We start from the raw sequence: 18,914 nt of genomic DNA, 5'->3' as shown, positions 1-18,914 counted from the left end.
CATAATCTTAATGCGAGGCTCAGAGTATCTCACCATGACACGAGTTAAACTGGGCTCTCCACGGGGAATTGCTCCCTTCTATCAGGTGAAAATCCTCTTCCCTCCGGCCGAAACCAAACCGCGCTTTTCAGCTAATGGGTGGAATGGCCGCGGAAGCCGCCGCTGCTAGCTGCTGTTCCCTTCCCCTCTGCTCCCAGGACCTTCAGAGACTTTCTGCTTCACGAGCAGTTTCCAGCGTGATCTCCTCGCCGCGAAAGGTTGGGCCACAGATGGTGGTTTATTGTCGCAAATAGGCAGTCTCGAAGTTTTACACCCCGGGTCAATGAATGGCTGAGCGCGGTAATTTCACCAAACACTGATTACCAGATGTTTTTCAAGGAACGCGACTGGAATACTTATGAAGCCATCCTGACACGGCCTTGTAGAATTTCTAATGCAATCATGCCAGCTTCTAATAAGACCAATTAGGCCCTAATGGACACCGGATATGGAGCCAACAACAATAATCGGCTTCCTAAAAACATCCTGGTGTTTGGCTTCCTTTGTGACTTTGGCATCGATCGCAGCGCTCAAGGCTCACCGCGGTCGCTTCCGTCAAGCTGACGGCGGCAGAGGTGGCGGCTCAGGGGGGCCGGGGGTCGCTGCGTAATGCAGAAAAAGCAAATTTAAAATTGCAGGTTTTCGTGTGTTTTTTTTAGTCTAAAAATGCTGTCATTTCCAATCACAATTACCATAATTAATGGTAAAAATGCTGTCGCTGTAAATGAGCTCCAGCGCGACGCCAGCAGCCCTTTCCCAGCTCTGAGCCGGGCTGAGCGGGACTGAGATATGATCTTAAACAGCCTTTTATAGTCAGTCTGGACGATGTCAGTGTCACAGTCGTAAAGATTATGGTGTGTAATATATATATTTTCTGTCCTCTCTCTCCTCAGGTTCACCCGAGGACGGCGGGAAACCCTTCCAGTGTCCGGTGTGCGGCCTGGTCATCAAAAGAAAGAGCTACTGGAAGAGACACATGGTGATTCATACCGGTTTAAAAAGCCACCAGTGTCCCCTGTGTCCTTTCCGCTGTGCTCGCAAAGACAATCTCAAGTCCCACATGAAGGTGAGGTGAAGCGCTTCGGTCGTCCAGGTTCAAAAAATCAGTTTTTAGCAAACGCATTAGTTTATTAGTATTGGAATTAGTATCAATTAGTTATAAATCTTCCAAATGACCATATTAATTATTATATACATATTTCATGAGTTCCTAAGGTGCGTTTTTAAAGGTTTTATTTATATAATAAATAAATATATAAATAGGTAGGTAATGTAAAAAATATTTCCACATTTTTATGACAAGTTTTCTACTGTCAGACTTCAGATCCTTCAATGAATGGATCTTTAGAGCCTGTAATATTTAAATTTCAGGAATTATAATATATTATGTATCATAAATGTTTGAGTAATATTGTATAAATTAAGTAATTGTAATTAGATAATATTGTATGCAGAAATTAAGTAAAGGCTACTAAAAGAAAGGATTAATCAGTTTACTTATTTACACTATGTAACATTTAAGTCTTAAAACCGAGCTGAAGTTACTTAAATTTATTAAAAATTAAATGTACTTAAAAAAGCGAATGCAAAAAGATGCGATACTTTTTTTACATTATTTTTTTTACATTATTTTAATCATTTTTTTTCAGTGTAGGAGGGAAACAGATCTTTACATTGGAAATAGGATTAATTATTGATATTCATTTTTAAAATGATTTTTAATTATTTTAGCTACTTTACCAGTTATTTTTATTATTTTATTCATATTCTTAACAACATTGTAGTTTTTATTACGTAGTACGTTTATTGTAGTCTAGTGTTGAAAACATCAAACATATAGATATAGATAGGTATTCCACTACATTTTTTCCCAATTTGAGTTAACCATTCACACCACAGATGAGGGACAAATTAACGGAAACACCAGTATAAACACGTGAAGAAAGATAATCAGTGCAGATGCTCACCAGACCAGACAGACAGGTGCACTGCTGATACAATTAAGCGGGTAACGTGCTGCCGTGCCCTCGTAGGACATTTTATGGTAGGACATTTGATGCTGTGGGAGGGGGGAGATTACTGGCATGGTTTGTGTCCATCTGTACCCATAGAGTGAAGGGTCAATGTAAACCAGAACTAAATTATTCTGACTGATCATCTTGAACTTTTTATCCTGAGGGGATTCATCTCTTTCCATATGATAAGCCCCCATCAACTGGACAGTGATTTGTTCTCAAAAGTGTTACATTTACAGGACAAGATAGCTTTTAATGTAAGATCATTTAAAGAGGTTTAATCCCAAACGTTCCCAAAAGTTCATTTTAAGTATTTCCATTGATAATCTTGTCTATTTGGACTCACAGTGTTATGTGTGTGTTATGTATGAATTTTACCAGTCAGATATTAAGGAGCAGTAAAGCCACTTCACTGAAGTACAGCGTTTTACAGAAGTTCCAGTGAAGTTTCTCCAGCACCAAGACTGGAGCAGTATTAGCATTGGCCGCTAACCGCGCTAAACACTAGCTGTTTCACCATTCAGTGACAAGACCTGCAGAAATAGAAGGAAAACATGGCGGCACCCCTGTTCCTTACTAGTGTCACATATTAGACCTTATTATCCAGTGCACCTTATGTATAAAATACATGTGGAGTTTTATGTACTTAACAAAAAAAAAATTAAATAGTCTAGTTTCATCAAAATAGCCACCCTTTGCTCTGATTACTGCTTTGCACACTCTTGGCATCATTCTCTCAATGAGCAGAGGTGGTCACCTGAAATGGTTTTCCAACAGTCTTGAAAGAAGGAGTTCCCAGAGGTGCTTATTAGCGCTTGTTGCTCTTTGCCTTCTTCACTCTGTGCTCCAGCTCACCCCAAACCATCTGGATTGGGTTCAGGTCCGGTGACTGTGGAGGCCAGGTCATTTTTTGTTAAGTACATAAAACTCCACATGTGTTCATTCATAGTTTTGATGCTTCAGTGAGAATCTACAATGTAAATAGTCATGAAAATAAAGAAAACGCATTGAAAAAGAGAAGGTGTGTCCAAACTTTTGGCCTGTACTGTATTATCTCGCATACTTAGTTCACAAATAAACAACTCGATTTCTCCTTCAGGTGCACCAGCACCAGGACCGCGGCGAGACGTTCCAGTGCGAGCTGTGCCCCTTCACGTCCTCGCGCCACTTCAGCTTAAAGCTGCACATGCGCTGCCACCAGCACTTCCCGAGACCGGACCTCAAGGTGAAGGACGAGCCCTCCACGGACACGGAGGAGGGCGAGGGCTCCCTGCTGGGTGACGGAGGCTCAGCTGGAGACCAGGCCATGGCCACGGAAGCCTCCCCGTCCCCCGACCTGTCTCAGAGTGACGGGCATCTGCTGGCGTCTCCCGGCGAGCCCTCCAACCACGTGCAGATCAAGGAGGAGCCGCAGGACATGGCGGTGACATCACCCTTTGCCCCACTGTGCAGGGAGCGGCCCGGCAGCAGCAGCAGCGGCTCTCTGGACCTTCCTGGGCTCAAAACCAGCCCACCGGGTCCGGGTCCGGGTCCTGGTCCCGGTCCCACAGCTGCATCGCTCTTTAGTCCTGATATCACTACCAAGACGGCCACGGACCTGCTGATGAAACTCTCAGGTAGGACAATCTAGCTCAATCTAGAGATCTTAGTACAGGTTGATCGATATATTGGCAGGGCGATAATATTATTACCTCATATTTCTGGATTTCGAAATTCTGGAGTTAAACAAAAATGTGTTAAAAGTGAGTTTATTCTCCAACTTAAACTACAAGTTGACTTGAGGAAAACTCTTTGGTGGTGTAGACTTTATTTCAGAGTTTATTCCAAGGTGTTGAGGAGCATGACTGAACATTCTAATGGGCGTGTCCCCCAATCCCAGCTCACCATCAGTGTGTAGTCTTGCCCAACAGGGCTAACTTCCATGGGGTATTTCATGATATTTTATATAGTGGCTGTTTGCCCAGCTGTGTTGTTGGCTATAAGAGCAAGTTACCATCTGTTACATGCTGTATTTCCCCCCAGGCCATTTAAATGGTCATCCCCCCATTGTGAGCATGTGTGCAATACCAAAAAGTAAAGATTTTTATGCTCATCAAATTTAGTTCTAAATCAGAAATCCTTACAACCAAAATGAGGTGTTTACAATAAAGTAAAAAAATCAATTATACATTCTTTATTCCAGCGCACCATGTTTGTTTTATCTCCCCTCAAACATACATACATGTATATACTAGTATTTTAATTTTATACCACTGATATGAATATAACTGCATTTTACATTTCGTACATCCATTCTTTTATCTACAATACAATTTTCACTATTAAAGCTTGTGTCTTAAGAATAACAAGTGTGATTAATCGCAGTTAATCACAGAATATCGTTGTCACTCAAGTCAAGTCAAGTGAAGAGGCTTTTATTGTCATTACATTTGAGTACAGGTACAAAGTGTAACAAAATTGCGTTCCTCCAGAACCAACATAGTGCAGCATGTAACAACAATACAATAGACAACATAATGTGCAAGGTGTAACGATAGTAAACATTAACTGACTAGCTTGTGATTAACCCTTGTGTGGTGTTCGGGTCTGTGGAACCCGTTTTCATTTTTCATCAAATGATACAAAAAAAATATTTTTTCTAACTCAAACTCATTGCCATTGGCTCATTTTTTGTGAAAAACATATATCAAAACACATTTTCGATAAACACACACTGTACACCCCCCATCCCCCCCCCTACACATTTATATTACATACAGTATGTTTGGCCAAGGGCTAATAAACATTGCTTCATTTGTAAATTTGAAACTAAACAAATTTTCTACTCATATCTTGAGTTAAATTAATTTTCTTTTACATTTTATTAAAAAAACTAATAAAAAAAAGAGTAGCACTTTTTGAAAGAAATGTAACATAAGAAAGGTAAAGGTAAATATTAACCATGTAAGCTGTTTATATTGCTTGCAATTTAGGTGAAGTGAGCATGTGTAAAGCATTTTAATGTAGAATTGCTTTTTTTTGCTGAATTAAATACAAGTAACAAAGTAAACGAGTAACAAAAATATGAACACCACACAAGGGGTTTTAATTGTTAATTGGATTATTATTTTTTTTTGTCCATTGACAGCACTACTTTTAATACATCAAAGACAGGAAGAGTGGTCAGAACTGGTAAAAGTTATCTGTGGAAATGCACTGATGTACAAAGGTAACAAAAGTATGAAAGCTTCTGAGCTTCAGCTTATTTGTGAAATAAACTGGAAAGGTCAGGAAAGTTTAACTGCTTTAGAGTCGTGACTAAATGATGAAGGACAGATGTGAGTCCTGAGGCAAGACCATTCCAGAGCCACATTAAACCTAAGTCTATTAAAACCCAGCATTTAGAGAGTTATTCACTTCCACAAATCCAAAGTTTGGACTTGTTCAACTCGGTGGTAATGGAAGTGCCAGGTTATTGTGAGTCAACAGCAAGATTGATGCGAGAGGGCTGCCCAGGGTTCAGCGTTAAGGTCAGTGCCAGGGCCACCGCTCCCCCACTTAATGCAGAGTAATTAGATTGAGATCTTGGCACCGCGAAAAAAAGGAAAAGCCTTCGGAACATTAGATTAATTAAAAATTCATGCATAATTCATAATTAAAAAGGAATCCGTAATTGGAAATGATTAGCGCCCTCAGCTCAAGAGTGTGACCTCCTGGCTGGATGCGTCGGGGCTGCTCCAGCTTAGCCGTCTCCTGCTCTGTCTCGGGTATATGTGTGTGTGTGTGTGTGCGTCCGTGTATATATGTGTGTGTGTGTTCGTGTATATGTGTGGGTTTGTGTGCGTGCATGCAGGGGCCTTACGGGGCGCCGAATACACTCCGCTCCCAGACTCCCAATCAAGCCCGGCCGGTCCCCAAGGAGCCGCAGCAACCCTCAGCAATGTCAGCCCAGAGTCAGGAGACAACAGACAGCACTGGCGGACATCTTAGTTAACATGTCTTTCAGGCAGGAGAAGGAGAAGAGAGGGGGAGGTAATGGAGAAATGGGCTGTATATTGGCTTGAGTTGCTAATGAATTCAATATTTTATTATATATGTGATATTTATTTATGTATATATGTTGTGTTGTTCAGCATGCCAGTGGTTGTTCTAGGTGGAGTAAGGATGTGACTTGTGAGCAGGGTTGAACATTGAGCAGTATGAGAATTATTGGTAGGGATGCAATGAAAATTCGAAAGTGGAAATTAATCATTTGGCTGAATTTAGAGAGTAGCTTCTTTCAACCAAACACATTTTCGATGGCACAATCAAAAATCAGTTGAAAAAAAAATGTGCAAGTAGAAGCGCCAAGTGGTCCAGCGGTCTAAAGTGCTCCCACTATGATCAAGAGATCGCTAGTTCGAATCCCAGTCATGTAGCTTGACATCAGCCCTGAGAGAGCACAATTGGCCTTACTCTCTCTGGGTAGGTACAGTAGATGGCACTCTTTCCTCTCTTCACTACTAGGGTGATGTCGATCAGCACAAGGCGTCTGTGAGCTGATGTATCAGAACCGAGTCGCTGTGCTTTCCTCCGAGCGTTAGCGCTGTGATGCTATTTGGCAATGCTGCATAAGGGCGGAGTCTGACTCATGTATTGGAGTAGGTGTGTACTATTCTTCACCCTCCTTGTGTTGTGGCATCACTAGTAATGGGGGATATACAGCAGAGTAGCAGCTGACTCCAATGAAAAACATGTATCTCCAAAACTGCAAATTTACTGTCTTCAGTGGAAGTTGATGTAAAAGTTGATTTATTTCAGGTAATTTTGAAAAATGTTTATTTGTGTGTTTAGTAAGAGATTTTGACACAGTTTCATTGTAGTAAACTTGAAATTGTCAAAAATAGAGATACTTGTTTTTCATTGGACAGCCATGACATACAGAATCAACCATTCCTTTTGAGAGGAATCTGTTTTAAGTGCCTTAAATATATACATTTAGGCTGTTAAATGTATATGTATGTGTATATGTGTATATGTATGTGTATAGGCTGGTTCTTGACATCTGCTACTGTCATACATTCACTGGAGAGAGAGAGAGAGAGAGAGAGAGAGAGAGAGAGAGAGAGAGAGAGAGGGGACTGAGGGATGAAAGGAAGAAAGGCAGAATAGTGAAGCAAATGACAGCAGAGTAGTGCTTTTACAGATCCCCAGGCAAAACACACACTCACACACACACACACACACACACACTTTCTCTCTCTTTCTCTCTCTGTCTCTCTCTCTCTCTCTCTCTCTCTCTCACTCACACACACACACACCCACACAAACATACATTGAACTCTCCGTGACCTCTGACATAATTGGCCTATCATTTTTTCGACGGCTCGGCTCTTTTCGGGCTGTTAGGCCAATCCCCTTTGATTTTCCTACACGCTGACACCAGCGTCAGCCGGCCAGTTGTGATCCACATTCTGATTCAAAGATAAAAGCCCACAAAGCGCTTTGAAATGCAGGCGATGCCTGAGCTTCCTGGGTCTCTCGTAACGATCACACTTCACACGCGCTCTCATGCTGCAGCGGTGGGCGGGGCTCCCGTCACGGGCGGGTATGCAGATTAACCCATCAGATTATTTGATTGGACACTTGGAGGTAAATGAGAGTCCGAATCACCCAAATCACCTAAATTCTCTGCTCATCTCAGATCACAGAATCCCACCTTGTGGGGAATTACGAAATTCCCCTTGTCTCAAATCATAAATAAAAAAAAAAACACATTTCATTTTTATAAATATCTCTTTTACCTCAAAGTCTCAAATTTCGTTTTATCACACTTTTAACTTCATGTTTTTCACTATAGTATAGTTTACTGCTTACGTCAGATTTTACTACTTTCACGTATTTAAAAAAATCACATTTTTCTGAAATCCCAAAGAAACACTTTTCTGCTTATTTCAATCACAATTTTCATCTTATCCCAAATCACACATGCTCCCTCGTTTCAAATGGCAATATTATCTATTTCTTTCTAATCACAGTTTCTCCTTTATCTCAAATCACAAGTTAACGCTTTTTCTAAATCACGATTTCCTTTCTCCACTTATCCCAAATAACAATTCTCCATTTATCCCAAATGACAACTTTTCACTCATCCCAAATGACAACTCTCCACTTATCCCAAATCACAATTTTCCACTCATCCCAAATCACAACTCTCCACTTATCCCAGATCACAACTCTCCACTTATCCCAAATCACAATTTTCCACTCATCCCAAATCACAACTCTCCACTTATCCCAGATCACAACTCTCCATTTATCCCAAATCACAATTTTCCACTCATCCCAAATCCCAACTTTCCACTTATCTCAAATCACAACACTCCACTTATCCCAAATCACATCTCTCCACTTATCCCAAATCACAGCTCTCCATTTATCCCAAATCACAACTCTACACCTATCCCAAATTACAATTCTCCACCTATCCCAAATCACAACTCTCCACTTATCCCAAATCACAACTCTCCACTTATCCCAAATCATAACTCTCCGCTTATCCCAAATCACAGCTCTCCATTTATCCCAAATCACAACTCTACACCTATCCCACATTACAATTCTCCACCTATCCCAAATCACAACTCTCCACTTATCCCAAATCATAACTCTCCGCTTATCCCAAATCACAGCTCTCCAGTTATCCCAAATCTTAACTCTCCACTTATCCCAAATCTCAATTTTCACTCGTCCCAAATCAACAACTCTCCACCTATCCCAAATCACAACCCTCTACTCATTTCAAATAATACCTCTTCACTTATCCCGAATCACATCTCTGCACTCATTCCAAATCACAACTCTCTATTAATCCCAGATCACATATACTCTCCCTTATTTCAAATGCTTCATTCAAAGTTTATCAGTTTCTCTCATCACACATTTCAATTTTTCTCTCATCCCAAATCACAGTTCTTCACTCATATCAAGTCACAGATTCTATTATTCTAAATAACAAATAAAAAATTCCCTCCTCTTTAATGACCAACATTATACTAAATCACACATTTGAATCACCCCATGTTGAGTTGTTAAGTAATCTATAATGGATGTAATTTTTGTGGTTTCTGACTCTGTAGAGCACAGGAGATGTGTGCTGCTCAGGATGCGTTGTGGTGAACTTTTGTCCAGAGGAAATGACTTTTTTCTTCCACTCTAACAATCAGCAGCCCATCTAATCAGCTAACACTTCCTGTGCTTTTACAGTAATGGCACACATATCACAATATTGATCACCAGTATTGTGTAGTATTGCATGTGTGCTGACAATGTTCATGGCTTTCATGTTGTTGGATGCGCTATGTTTGTTGGATGCGCTATGTTTTTTTTCCCCTGTGTAAGCTTATTCAGAGTGCTTTTATTGATTCTTTTAATCAGAGAATTGATCAAATGTGAGTGAAATATGGCTTATGTTTATATATTTCTTGTCAAAGTTAGTTTTATACATTATGAAGATGAAAATTTGAGAATACTGGGATTTCTTAGGCTACTGTACTTTGGTATATTATCAGTGCACTGAGATGATGGGCACTGCAGAAAAGACTCAAATACAGCTAATAATAATAAAGCGCTTGTGCCCAATCACTGCAATCACTGGACTGGTGTTTTTGCGGTATTCTTTCATTTATCCTCTCATCATGTGAGCTATTGTGTGCACTGAGCTTTCCAAATTTCCAGCGTTCGCCATAGGCTCGGTCTTCTACCTGAAGGCAGTGCATGCTGGGTCCAGCGGCGTGTGGCCATCGAGATTAAAATATCACCGCAGGCACCCGTGGATTAGCCTACCTATTCATTTCAATGGTCCGTTCTCTACATGCTTTTGAGGGAATGACCTGAGGCTCAGGCTAAGGCTGACCAGAGATTTAAGGAGCCCATACAGTGTGTGTTATTTTACATTAACCATCATAGAAGGAGTTGCACCCAGAAGGAAAGAAGTGTCAAATTGCAAAATTAGTAGGAAGATGAATGAAGATTACCAGAAAACAATTGATTAAAACTCTTTGTCATTTGTATTAATGCATGTGTAATGCTGCAACATGCCGGATTTCTAGTCATGGAATTGTAGAGGTTCCTAATGGATTCAATGCTTTAGTGTTCATAGACTGTCCAGTAGCATCCCACACATTTTCAATCAGGGATAGATCTGGCGTTGCAGCTGGCCATGGCATAGTATCTGTAGTGGCTTTATAGAAGAACTCCAGTGTAAAATGGACTTTTGGTGTAGTAAGACATGATAAAAAGTACTTACCAGGCTCAAAGTAGCTCCACACCTCCTTGCTTCAGTTCCGAGCGCCGCCATTACTCCTGATGCTGGCTGTCGCGTTATGCGTAGTCTACGTAGAGTCCGCATAGCATAGCAGCCGGAACCAGGAGTAATGGCGGCGCTCGGGGCTGAAGCTCGCATTATAGGATGTAAACAGAGGTTTTTTAATAAGCTTATTGTGCATTTTGTTAAGTTATAAATGCCTCGTTTTAAATGTCGGGGCTTATGTGGAGCTAGGTGTGAGCTGGATAACGGTGTAAAAAGCAATTTATCAGGGTAAATTATGCCCTGTTTCATCCAGTCTGAAGGGTGTTTGGACAAGGTGGTGTGCTATTCACCAAAGGTAAGTACTTCTTATCATGTTTTACTATAGCAAAAGTCCATTTAACACCAGAGTTCTCCTTTAAGGCAAGCTCTTGAGTTGGCTGCAGTATGTGGACAAGCATTGTCCTGTTGAAATAGCGCACTAGGGAATTAGGTTGTGTTTAAAAAAGTTAGGCCAGTGGTTGGAGGACCTTATTGGGTAATGTTGGGCATTTAAAGGGCCTGTAATTAAGATCAGAGGTGACCTGCCATCATACTAAATTGCAGGACAATATTCTGACTCATGCCATAACAGTCTTGCAGGACTACCCACCAATGTATATTTATATCTGATTTATGATTCTTTCTGAGTGCAACTATTTTTTGTATTTTGTTTCTCTTTTAGGTAGTATTTGGGTGGTTTATGGTTATGGTTTATAATAGGACTGTCAACGTTAAAGGGTTGTGTTCAGAACGTGATCTGATCTCGATCTGACCCATCTATCAAATATACTCCTTTTTAATTGAGCTAAACTGCTGATAAAATGCAGTTTAATCTGATATATTAGCCAGATAATATAATGCTATAAACAAACACTGTCTCTGCTGCTCCATGCTGTTTACACAGTAAGAGTGCAGTATGTGCAGCATTCACTGCTCGCATCTGCGCTGCACATCCCATTAAATACACTGTGTTTGAAAGCGCAGCTTTTTTTTTTAGCATTCTGTGTTAAAGCAGCTTCACACTGCACAGATACACACACTGAAACACAGAATCTTCTCACTGTATTTACTTTTTTTTGCTCCCGCGCCAAACAGCTCTGACCAATCAGAGGAGACGATGTGCTTGCGTGGTTTAGATTTATGCCTGTGTGAAAACAAACCAAACAGAGGGAGAAACGCTCCAAATAAATGCACTTATCAACTGATCCCGACCATAGAAACCTAAAAACTACAGGTGTGAAAACGCTCTGTTATACTTAGCTAATTAAGAGATGTTTAAAATAAAGTAAAAAAATATATATATTTTCTCTATCTAATGTATCATGTATTCTTCATTCCAGCGCTCCATGTTGACTTTATCTCCCTTTAAACATTTAAGTGTATACAGGTATTTTAATTGACACCACTAATATAAATATATAGTTGCATTTTATTACATTCTTTCTTTTATTTGCATTTAATCATCCACTATAAAAACTTGCGTCTTTAGAAAAACAAGTGTGCTTAGTTGCAGTTAATCACAGAATATTAACAAGATTAATTTGATTACATTTTATAATCGATCGACAGCACAAATTTTTATATAATCATAAAAGAAAAAGAAAAAAAAAAAACGTTGGACTATTATATAATCATTAGAAGTAAAGAAGCTTGTTTAGGTACTGATTTTTTAAAGACCACTGTTACAGACCTCTGTCCTGATTGGCTGTACCTTTTTTTTTTTACAACTTTAGGATGAATGAACGTGTATAAATTTTCGCAAGCAGAATAACCCATAGTTTAATATTAAATATTACAAATAATGACCTTAAAACAGCTTTTTGTTATCCTTTATGGCATGTGTGGATCATATGCTTTTTCCCGTGATTTTGGCTCTATAAAGATTTAACCCTTGTGTGGTGTTTGGGTCTTTTCATCCCCTACACATTTATATTACATACAGTATGTTTGGCCAAGGGCTAATAAACATTGCTTCATTTGTAAATTTGAAACAAATTTTCTACTCATATCTTCAGTTTAATTCATTTTCTTTTACATTTTATATAAAAACTAATAAAAAAAGAGTAGCACTTTTTAAAAGAAATGTAACATAAGAAAGGTAAAGGGCAAATATTAACCATGTAAGCTGTTTATATTGCTTGCAATTTAGGTGAAGCAAGCATGTGTAAAGCATTTTAATGTAAAATTGCTTAATTTTGCTGAATTAAATACAAGTAACAAAGTAAACGAGTAACAAAAATATGAACACCACACAAGGGTTAATAAATATGATCGGTTATGGATTATAATATGTATTAATGTCAGTGGCCGATGACTCCTTGAACACAGAGGATTGAAGATACTATCGTCTGACATCTCTGTAGCGGCGCTCTGCGCTGTTGTGGTAATATGAACTGACCAGTGAGCTGAACCATGAGTTCCAAGAGGTTGAGCACATCGCATTCATGTGGACAAAACTGTCCGCCGCGACATGCAAATCATCTGCCTTACAAATGGCAGAGAACATCGAGACCTGCATAAATGGAGAATGGATAATGGATAAAAGGAATATTTCAGCAAAAATGTATCATTTACAGAGTTTTCGCCATTGCCCATGTGTACTTGATCAACCATGTGGTGTTTGAGGTTTGTGGCTTTCATTTCTATGTTGGAGATCCAGGGCTGAGGTAATGGTTATTATGCTTAACAGTTGTGCCTCATATAAGTCATCAATCACATGTATCTCAGTCTATCTCATGTTGAGTTGTGTTTATTTTAAATTGACTTGTTTATTATGTGAGATACTGTAAGACAAAAACAAAAAAAAGTAAAAAAAAAAAAAAAGTTTTAACCTCATTACTCATGCAAAACAATGCATTTGGGTTAATTGTTTGGCAGACTATCTCTTTAAAGAGCTCATATCATGGAAAACCCCATTGTTTTATGGAAAACTCTGGGATGCTTTTAACTTGGTAACTCTGATAAACTTGTCCTGTGCAACAGAAGTAAGTCTTTCCCTCCCTTTCCTGGGGACGGCCCTGGTGAGTGCCAGTTTCATCATATTGTTTTTTGATGGTCTTTGCAACTGCAGTTGAGGATTAGATAGACTGTCTACCAACTCTACCTCTTCACAACTTTACAACTGATGCTCTCAAACTCAACTTATTAAAAGGCAAGAAATTCAAGTCATTAACTCTTGACAAGTTAAGCACAGCTGTTAACTGGAAGCCTGAATTCCAGGTGACTCTACTTCATAAAGCTGACTGAGAAAATCTGGCAAAGATGTGCAAAAACTGTCATCTAAGCAAGAGGTGCTACTTTGAAGAATCTAAAATATAAAACATATTTTTTGTTTTTTATTTACTGACTCCATGTGTTTTTCTTCATAGTTTGCATGACTTTTGTATTAATCTAAATGCGAGACATTTTAAAATAATGAAAAACTCCTGAATTTATGACTGTTTTAAGGTGAATTACAGTTCTGTAAGTGAACCATAGACTTGGAACAAAAGGGATATGTGTCTTTAAGTTGTGTGGCACCTTTCTTTAGGGATATATTTATGGTATTTTACATTTACAATTATGGCGTTTAGCTGACAACTCTATACCAGGTTATTCCTGTTATAGAGTTGGGCCAATGTAGTGTTAGGAGTCTTGCCCAAGGACTCTTATTGGTGTAGAGCAGTATAATCATCAATATTAGGAATTGAACCCCAGTCTCTCACATAATGTGGTAGCTTACAGGCATGCAGTGGTGTTATCCACTGCACCACACTGACGACCACCTTTTTGCCCATGTTGCTGTATGAGGGACTTGCAGAGGGACTAGCAGACTTCATCTTTAATGTGTCAGGCTCTGTCCCTGCGCGGTTAGCGGTTTGGCAGCGGTGTGTAGCGTAGCTACTCTCTGGCTGCAGCGCTCCAGAGCGTCACGCTGGCTCCGGCTGGCCCCTGAACCCGGTTTGCTAGCGTTAGCGGCAGGGCGGTCATCAGTGCTGGGAGCACGCTGCCGTGACAGGGGTGGGGAGCTAATGAAGTGGTGTGATAGCGGCCAGCCAGGACGGAGCCAGAGGTGACGGGGGACCGGACAAGCATCTGGCAGAGAGACGGATGAACGAGAGAGAGGGAGAGAGAGGGAGCGAGAGAGTGGGGGAGGTTGAGGCAGGTGACAGTGAGGATGATGACAGGTGTAGCGCTGATAGTGTTGATATTACTGTGAGTCAGGAGCAGAGAGACAACTGTATGTGATTTTTATATATATATATATATATATATTTTTTTTTTTTATTCAGTATTTTTACCCCAGCTAGTCGTAATCTGAGAGATCACCAATGGAATTACCAAAATGATGTCAGGTGACCAAATTTCAATGTCCCGACAGCTTCTAATGCCAACATCTATTTGACATAGGCTAGTAACGATGGGATGTCAAGTAAAAAAAAAGAAAATCTATGTGAATAATTAACATCATATGGTAACGTCATAGTTAAGTAACATACAAACATTTTAATTTAAAGGTATGGTGATCACAACCCAACATCTGCTGAATGTTTCTTGGTTTAAGATTGCCAGAATTTAACATCTATTTAGTGTTATAGCTTGAAGTCAACCCTAAGATTCAAGGTCTGTCTAACAGTAGATTTATGTTATTTATTGGATCTGGACTTTTATTCCAACCAAAATCCATCGACATCTGTCTAATGTTTAAGCTTGATACTAACCAAATGTTGGGTACAGACCGGTCTGTGACTTTAAAAACCAACCAACCAATATTTAAAATGTATTTAATGTTTGAGCCTGGTATGAGTCTAGTGTTGCATATGGATAATGTCTGTTCAACAATTAAAGCTTCACGTCAGCTCAATGTTGGGGACAGGTAGATGACTTTGATTTTCAACCTAAATTTAATATCTGTCAAATGATGGGGCTTGTCCTTCTTTGTTGGTCTAACATTGGAGCTCGGTGTCAACTCAAGGTTGTTTTTTGACAGATAAGTGACTTTTATTTTCAACTGAAATACAAAAATCTGTTTAACATTAGATGGACATCAACACAATTTTCATTTTATACTAAATTTCAGCATCCATTTGATGTTATTGTCCAGTATCTTTCTAAAAACCAAGTGTTTTTTTTTTTGTTTGTTTGTTTATTGTTGATATGTGTGAGCTTGAAAGATCAGGACAGGCACTCTGGCTAACTTTCATGAAAGTGTAATGGAGTAAGCAGATTTAGCTCATTTCGCAGACCTCACGATCGGTGTTCCTGAGACCTTTTGTGTATGAGCTCCTCAAAAAGGAGGAAAAAAACAGCCAAAAAAAAAAACCAACCTAGCTGACGGATTAGGCTGATAAATTATTCAGTACTCACTGTAACATGAATTCGAATGGAAATTTCGCCCTATTTTTAGCCGCGATCCGAAAGGTCACCGGAGTGGTGTGACTTTGTGTCTCCGTGCTCACGTCTCCAACTTGTACTTTTCTGCACGTCTTCGAGGAGGTGTGTGTGTGTGTGTGTGTGTATATGCATATGTGTGTATAGTGCCCTGTCCCTGTCTGATAGGACACGCGACCCGACACGCTCTTAATTAGAGGACGCCCTTCCAGGTGCTGACCGGGCTTTGCTCCGTCCGCCCGCTGACGCCTGACTGGTGACATTTCCAGCCGGTGCCCCGCTCGTGCCGCCGCCCACTTCTCCGCGCCGAAGGTCACTCGCTCTCCCCGGCAGCTCCCCAGCCGGACTCGGGTGTGGGTGGCCGTGTTCTGTCACCTGGCCTGGATCTCAGTTTGCCGGCGCTTTGCGCTCGCGTCCTCGTTAATCAGAGCCATCAGGCCAGGACAGCGGCCGGCCAGCCGGCGCAGATTGATGACACGGACCTGCGCTGTTAGCGAGTGTGTATTTACAAGGTTTGGGGTGAGAGGACATCAGATGGTCGCCGGGAGGAGGGCGCTGGACGCGTCAGGAATGAGGGATCAAAATCAGAGCTGAAATCGGAGGGAAGTGGAAGGTTTATAGATACAGAAAAGAAGATTAGGGGCTGAATTGTACAGACAGAACACCAGTACTGTGATTTTATTGCTGTGTACTACAGTTGTGACACACAATATATATATATATATATATATATATATATATATATATATATATTCTATTTAGTCAATAATAAGGATAAAAGATAATTCATGATTTTATTGGTATCACGTATGACTTTTCACAGTACAGAAATAGCGGTGATAATACATTAAATAACAGCAAACTCAAACTGCATTGGGCGCATACAGCAACAGAGAGAGCTCTGTTCTCATGTGATGACAAGGCTGGAGGCAGAGCGAGGTAAAGCAAGGCAGAGTGAAGTAAAGTAGGTTAAAGCAAAGTGAGGCAGATTAAGGTGAAGTGATCTAGAGGAAGGCAGAATGAGGTAGAGTGGGAGAGTAAGAAAAGGGAGGTAAGTTAAGGCAGAGTGAGGCAGAACAAAGTAGGAGGTAGACTGAGGAAGATTGAGGTGTAGCAGAGCAAGTCAGAGAAATGTAAAGGGGTAAGTGAGGTAGGTTAAGGAAGAGTAAGGTAAAACGGGGTAGATTAAGGCAGAGAGAGGTCAAATGAGGTGGGGGGGCAGTGAGGTAGATCAAGGCAGAGTAAGGATTGAGTAAGAAGATTGAGGTGGAATAAAGCAGAGCAAGCCAGAGTGAGGGAGAGCAAGGTAAAGTGAGGTAGGTTAAGGAAGAGTGAGGTAGTGGGGGAGAGTAAGGTAAAGTGAAGTAAGGTAAAGTTAAAGCAGAGCGAGGTAAGAGGTGGAAGGAGGAAGCGTGAGGCGGAATAAAGCTGAGCGAGGTAAGAGGTGGAAGGAGGAAGCGTGAGGCGGAATAAAGCTGAGCAAGGCAAAGTAAGTAAGGTTAAAGGAGAGTGAGTTAAAGTGAGGTAAATTAAGGCAGGGAGAGGTAGAGTGAGGTAGGGGACAGTAAGGAAAAGGGAGGTAGATTAAGGCAGAGTGAGGTAGGCAGTAGAATGAGGAAGATCAGGGTGGAGTAAAGCAAAGCAAGTCTGAGTGAGGTAGAGAGGGAGAGCAAGGAAAAGGGAGGTAGATTAAGGCAGAGTGAGGCAGAGTGACGCAGGAGGTAGAATAAAGAGCGAGGTGGAGTAAAGCAGAGCAAGTCGTAGAGAAGTAAAGTGGGGAGTGAGGTAGGTTAAGGAAGAGTGAGGTAGAGGTGGAGAGTAAGGTAAAGTAAGATAAGGTAAAAGGTAGAATGAGGAAGAATGAGGTGGAGTAAAGCAGAGCTAGGTAAAGTAAGGTGGGTTAAGGGAGATTAAGGCAGGGAGAGGTAGAGTGAGGTAGGGGGCCAGTGAGGTAAAGTGAGGTAGATTAAGACAGAGTGAGGTAGGAGGTAGAATGAGGAAGATTGAGGTGGAGTGAAGCAGAGAGTGAGGTAGAGGGGGAGAGTGCAGTAAAGTGAGGCATAGTGAGGTAGATTAAGTCACTATATTACCTATAAGACATGTAACTATAGTATACATGTAGTTCTCACATGATGACAAGGCTGGAGGCAAAATAAGGGAAAGCAAGGCAGAGTGAAGTAAAGTAGGTTAAGGCAAAATGCTGCAGATTAAGGTAAAGTGATGTAGAAGAAGGCAGAGGGAGGCAGAGCAAAGTAGGAGGTAGATTGAGGAAGATTGAGGTGTAGTGAGGTGGATTAAGGGAGATTGAGTTAAAGTGAGGTAAATTAAGGCAGGGAGAGGTAGAGTGAGGTAGGGGGCCAGTGAGGTAAAGTGATGTAGATTAAGGCAGAGCAAGCCAGAGTGAGGTACAGGGGAAGAGTAAGGTAAGATAGAGAGAGGTAGGGAGGCACTGAGGTAAAGTGAGGTAGATTAAGACAGAGCGAGGTAGGAGGCAGAGTGAGGAAGATTAAGGCAGAGTGAGGTAGAGTAAGTCACTATATTATCTATAAGACATATAGACATGTAGCTATAGCCCCTCTATGTGATTTATATAGAGAAAAAATATGTCTTACCAAAAGAGATGGGCAGTCCTTTCTTGATGGCTAAAAAAAGTGTGTGTGTGTGTGTGTATCAGAGAGAGGCAACGGCCTGTGTTCTTTTCTTGGCAGCGATAGGAAGTGGCTCCATGTCTTGATATTAATTATTAATCTGAGCCTGATTAGAAATGCCCCACTTTTGCAGCATATAGCATGAGGAGGAGAGGCCTGCTCAGCTTCAGCCCTGCGTTCCAAAGAACAGCTCGGCTCTGTTCTTCCGTACTCCACGGCCCATCGTTCCCTGCGCACTTCAGCCTTAATTGAGACAGTCAAAACAAACATGCAGCGGAATGAGTTTGCTGGATCTGACCTGGGCGTAATGTGGCCTGGGGGCCAGAAGAAGCCCCCCTTTAATTACTCTCCAAAGCCCCGTCCGCTCCTCCAGCAGACGCCATTTTAATCCTGCTCTCAATTTGACCTGATTGCTTCACACGTCGGCATTATCAGGCTTTCCCTGTTGCACCGGCTAATCCGGCTAGTTAGCGAAGTGATGAACAGGAGCTAGGCGAGCGGAGACTGAAGTGATCCGAGCGCGGAAACACAGAA

General features: G+C 40.9%; 1 protein-coding gene across 1 annotated transcript in view; it reads left to right on the top strand.

The window, feature by feature from the left end:
- znf827 (zinc finger protein 827) overlaps positions 1-18,914 on the top strand; it is a 168,292-nt gene that overhangs the window by 64,135 nt on the left and 85,243 nt on the right. The window contains exons 3-4 of the mRNA XM_022684465.2: positions 933-1,105; positions 3,154-3,670. Coding sequence (XP_022540186.2) covers positions 933-1,105; positions 3,154-3,670 — 690 coding nt within the window. The remainder of the gene's footprint in view (positions 1-932; positions 1,106-3,153; positions 3,671-18,914) is intronic.

The sequence above is a fragment of the Astyanax mexicanus genome, chromosome 7 (genome assembly GCF_023375975.1).
Source record: "Astyanax mexicanus isolate ESR-SI-001 chromosome 7, AstMex3_surface, whole genome shotgun sequence".
Taxonomy (NCBI): Eukaryota; Metazoa; Chordata; class Actinopteri; order Characiformes; family Acestrorhamphidae; genus Astyanax; species Astyanax mexicanus.
This window is presented reverse-complemented; position numbering and strand designations above follow the sequence as displayed.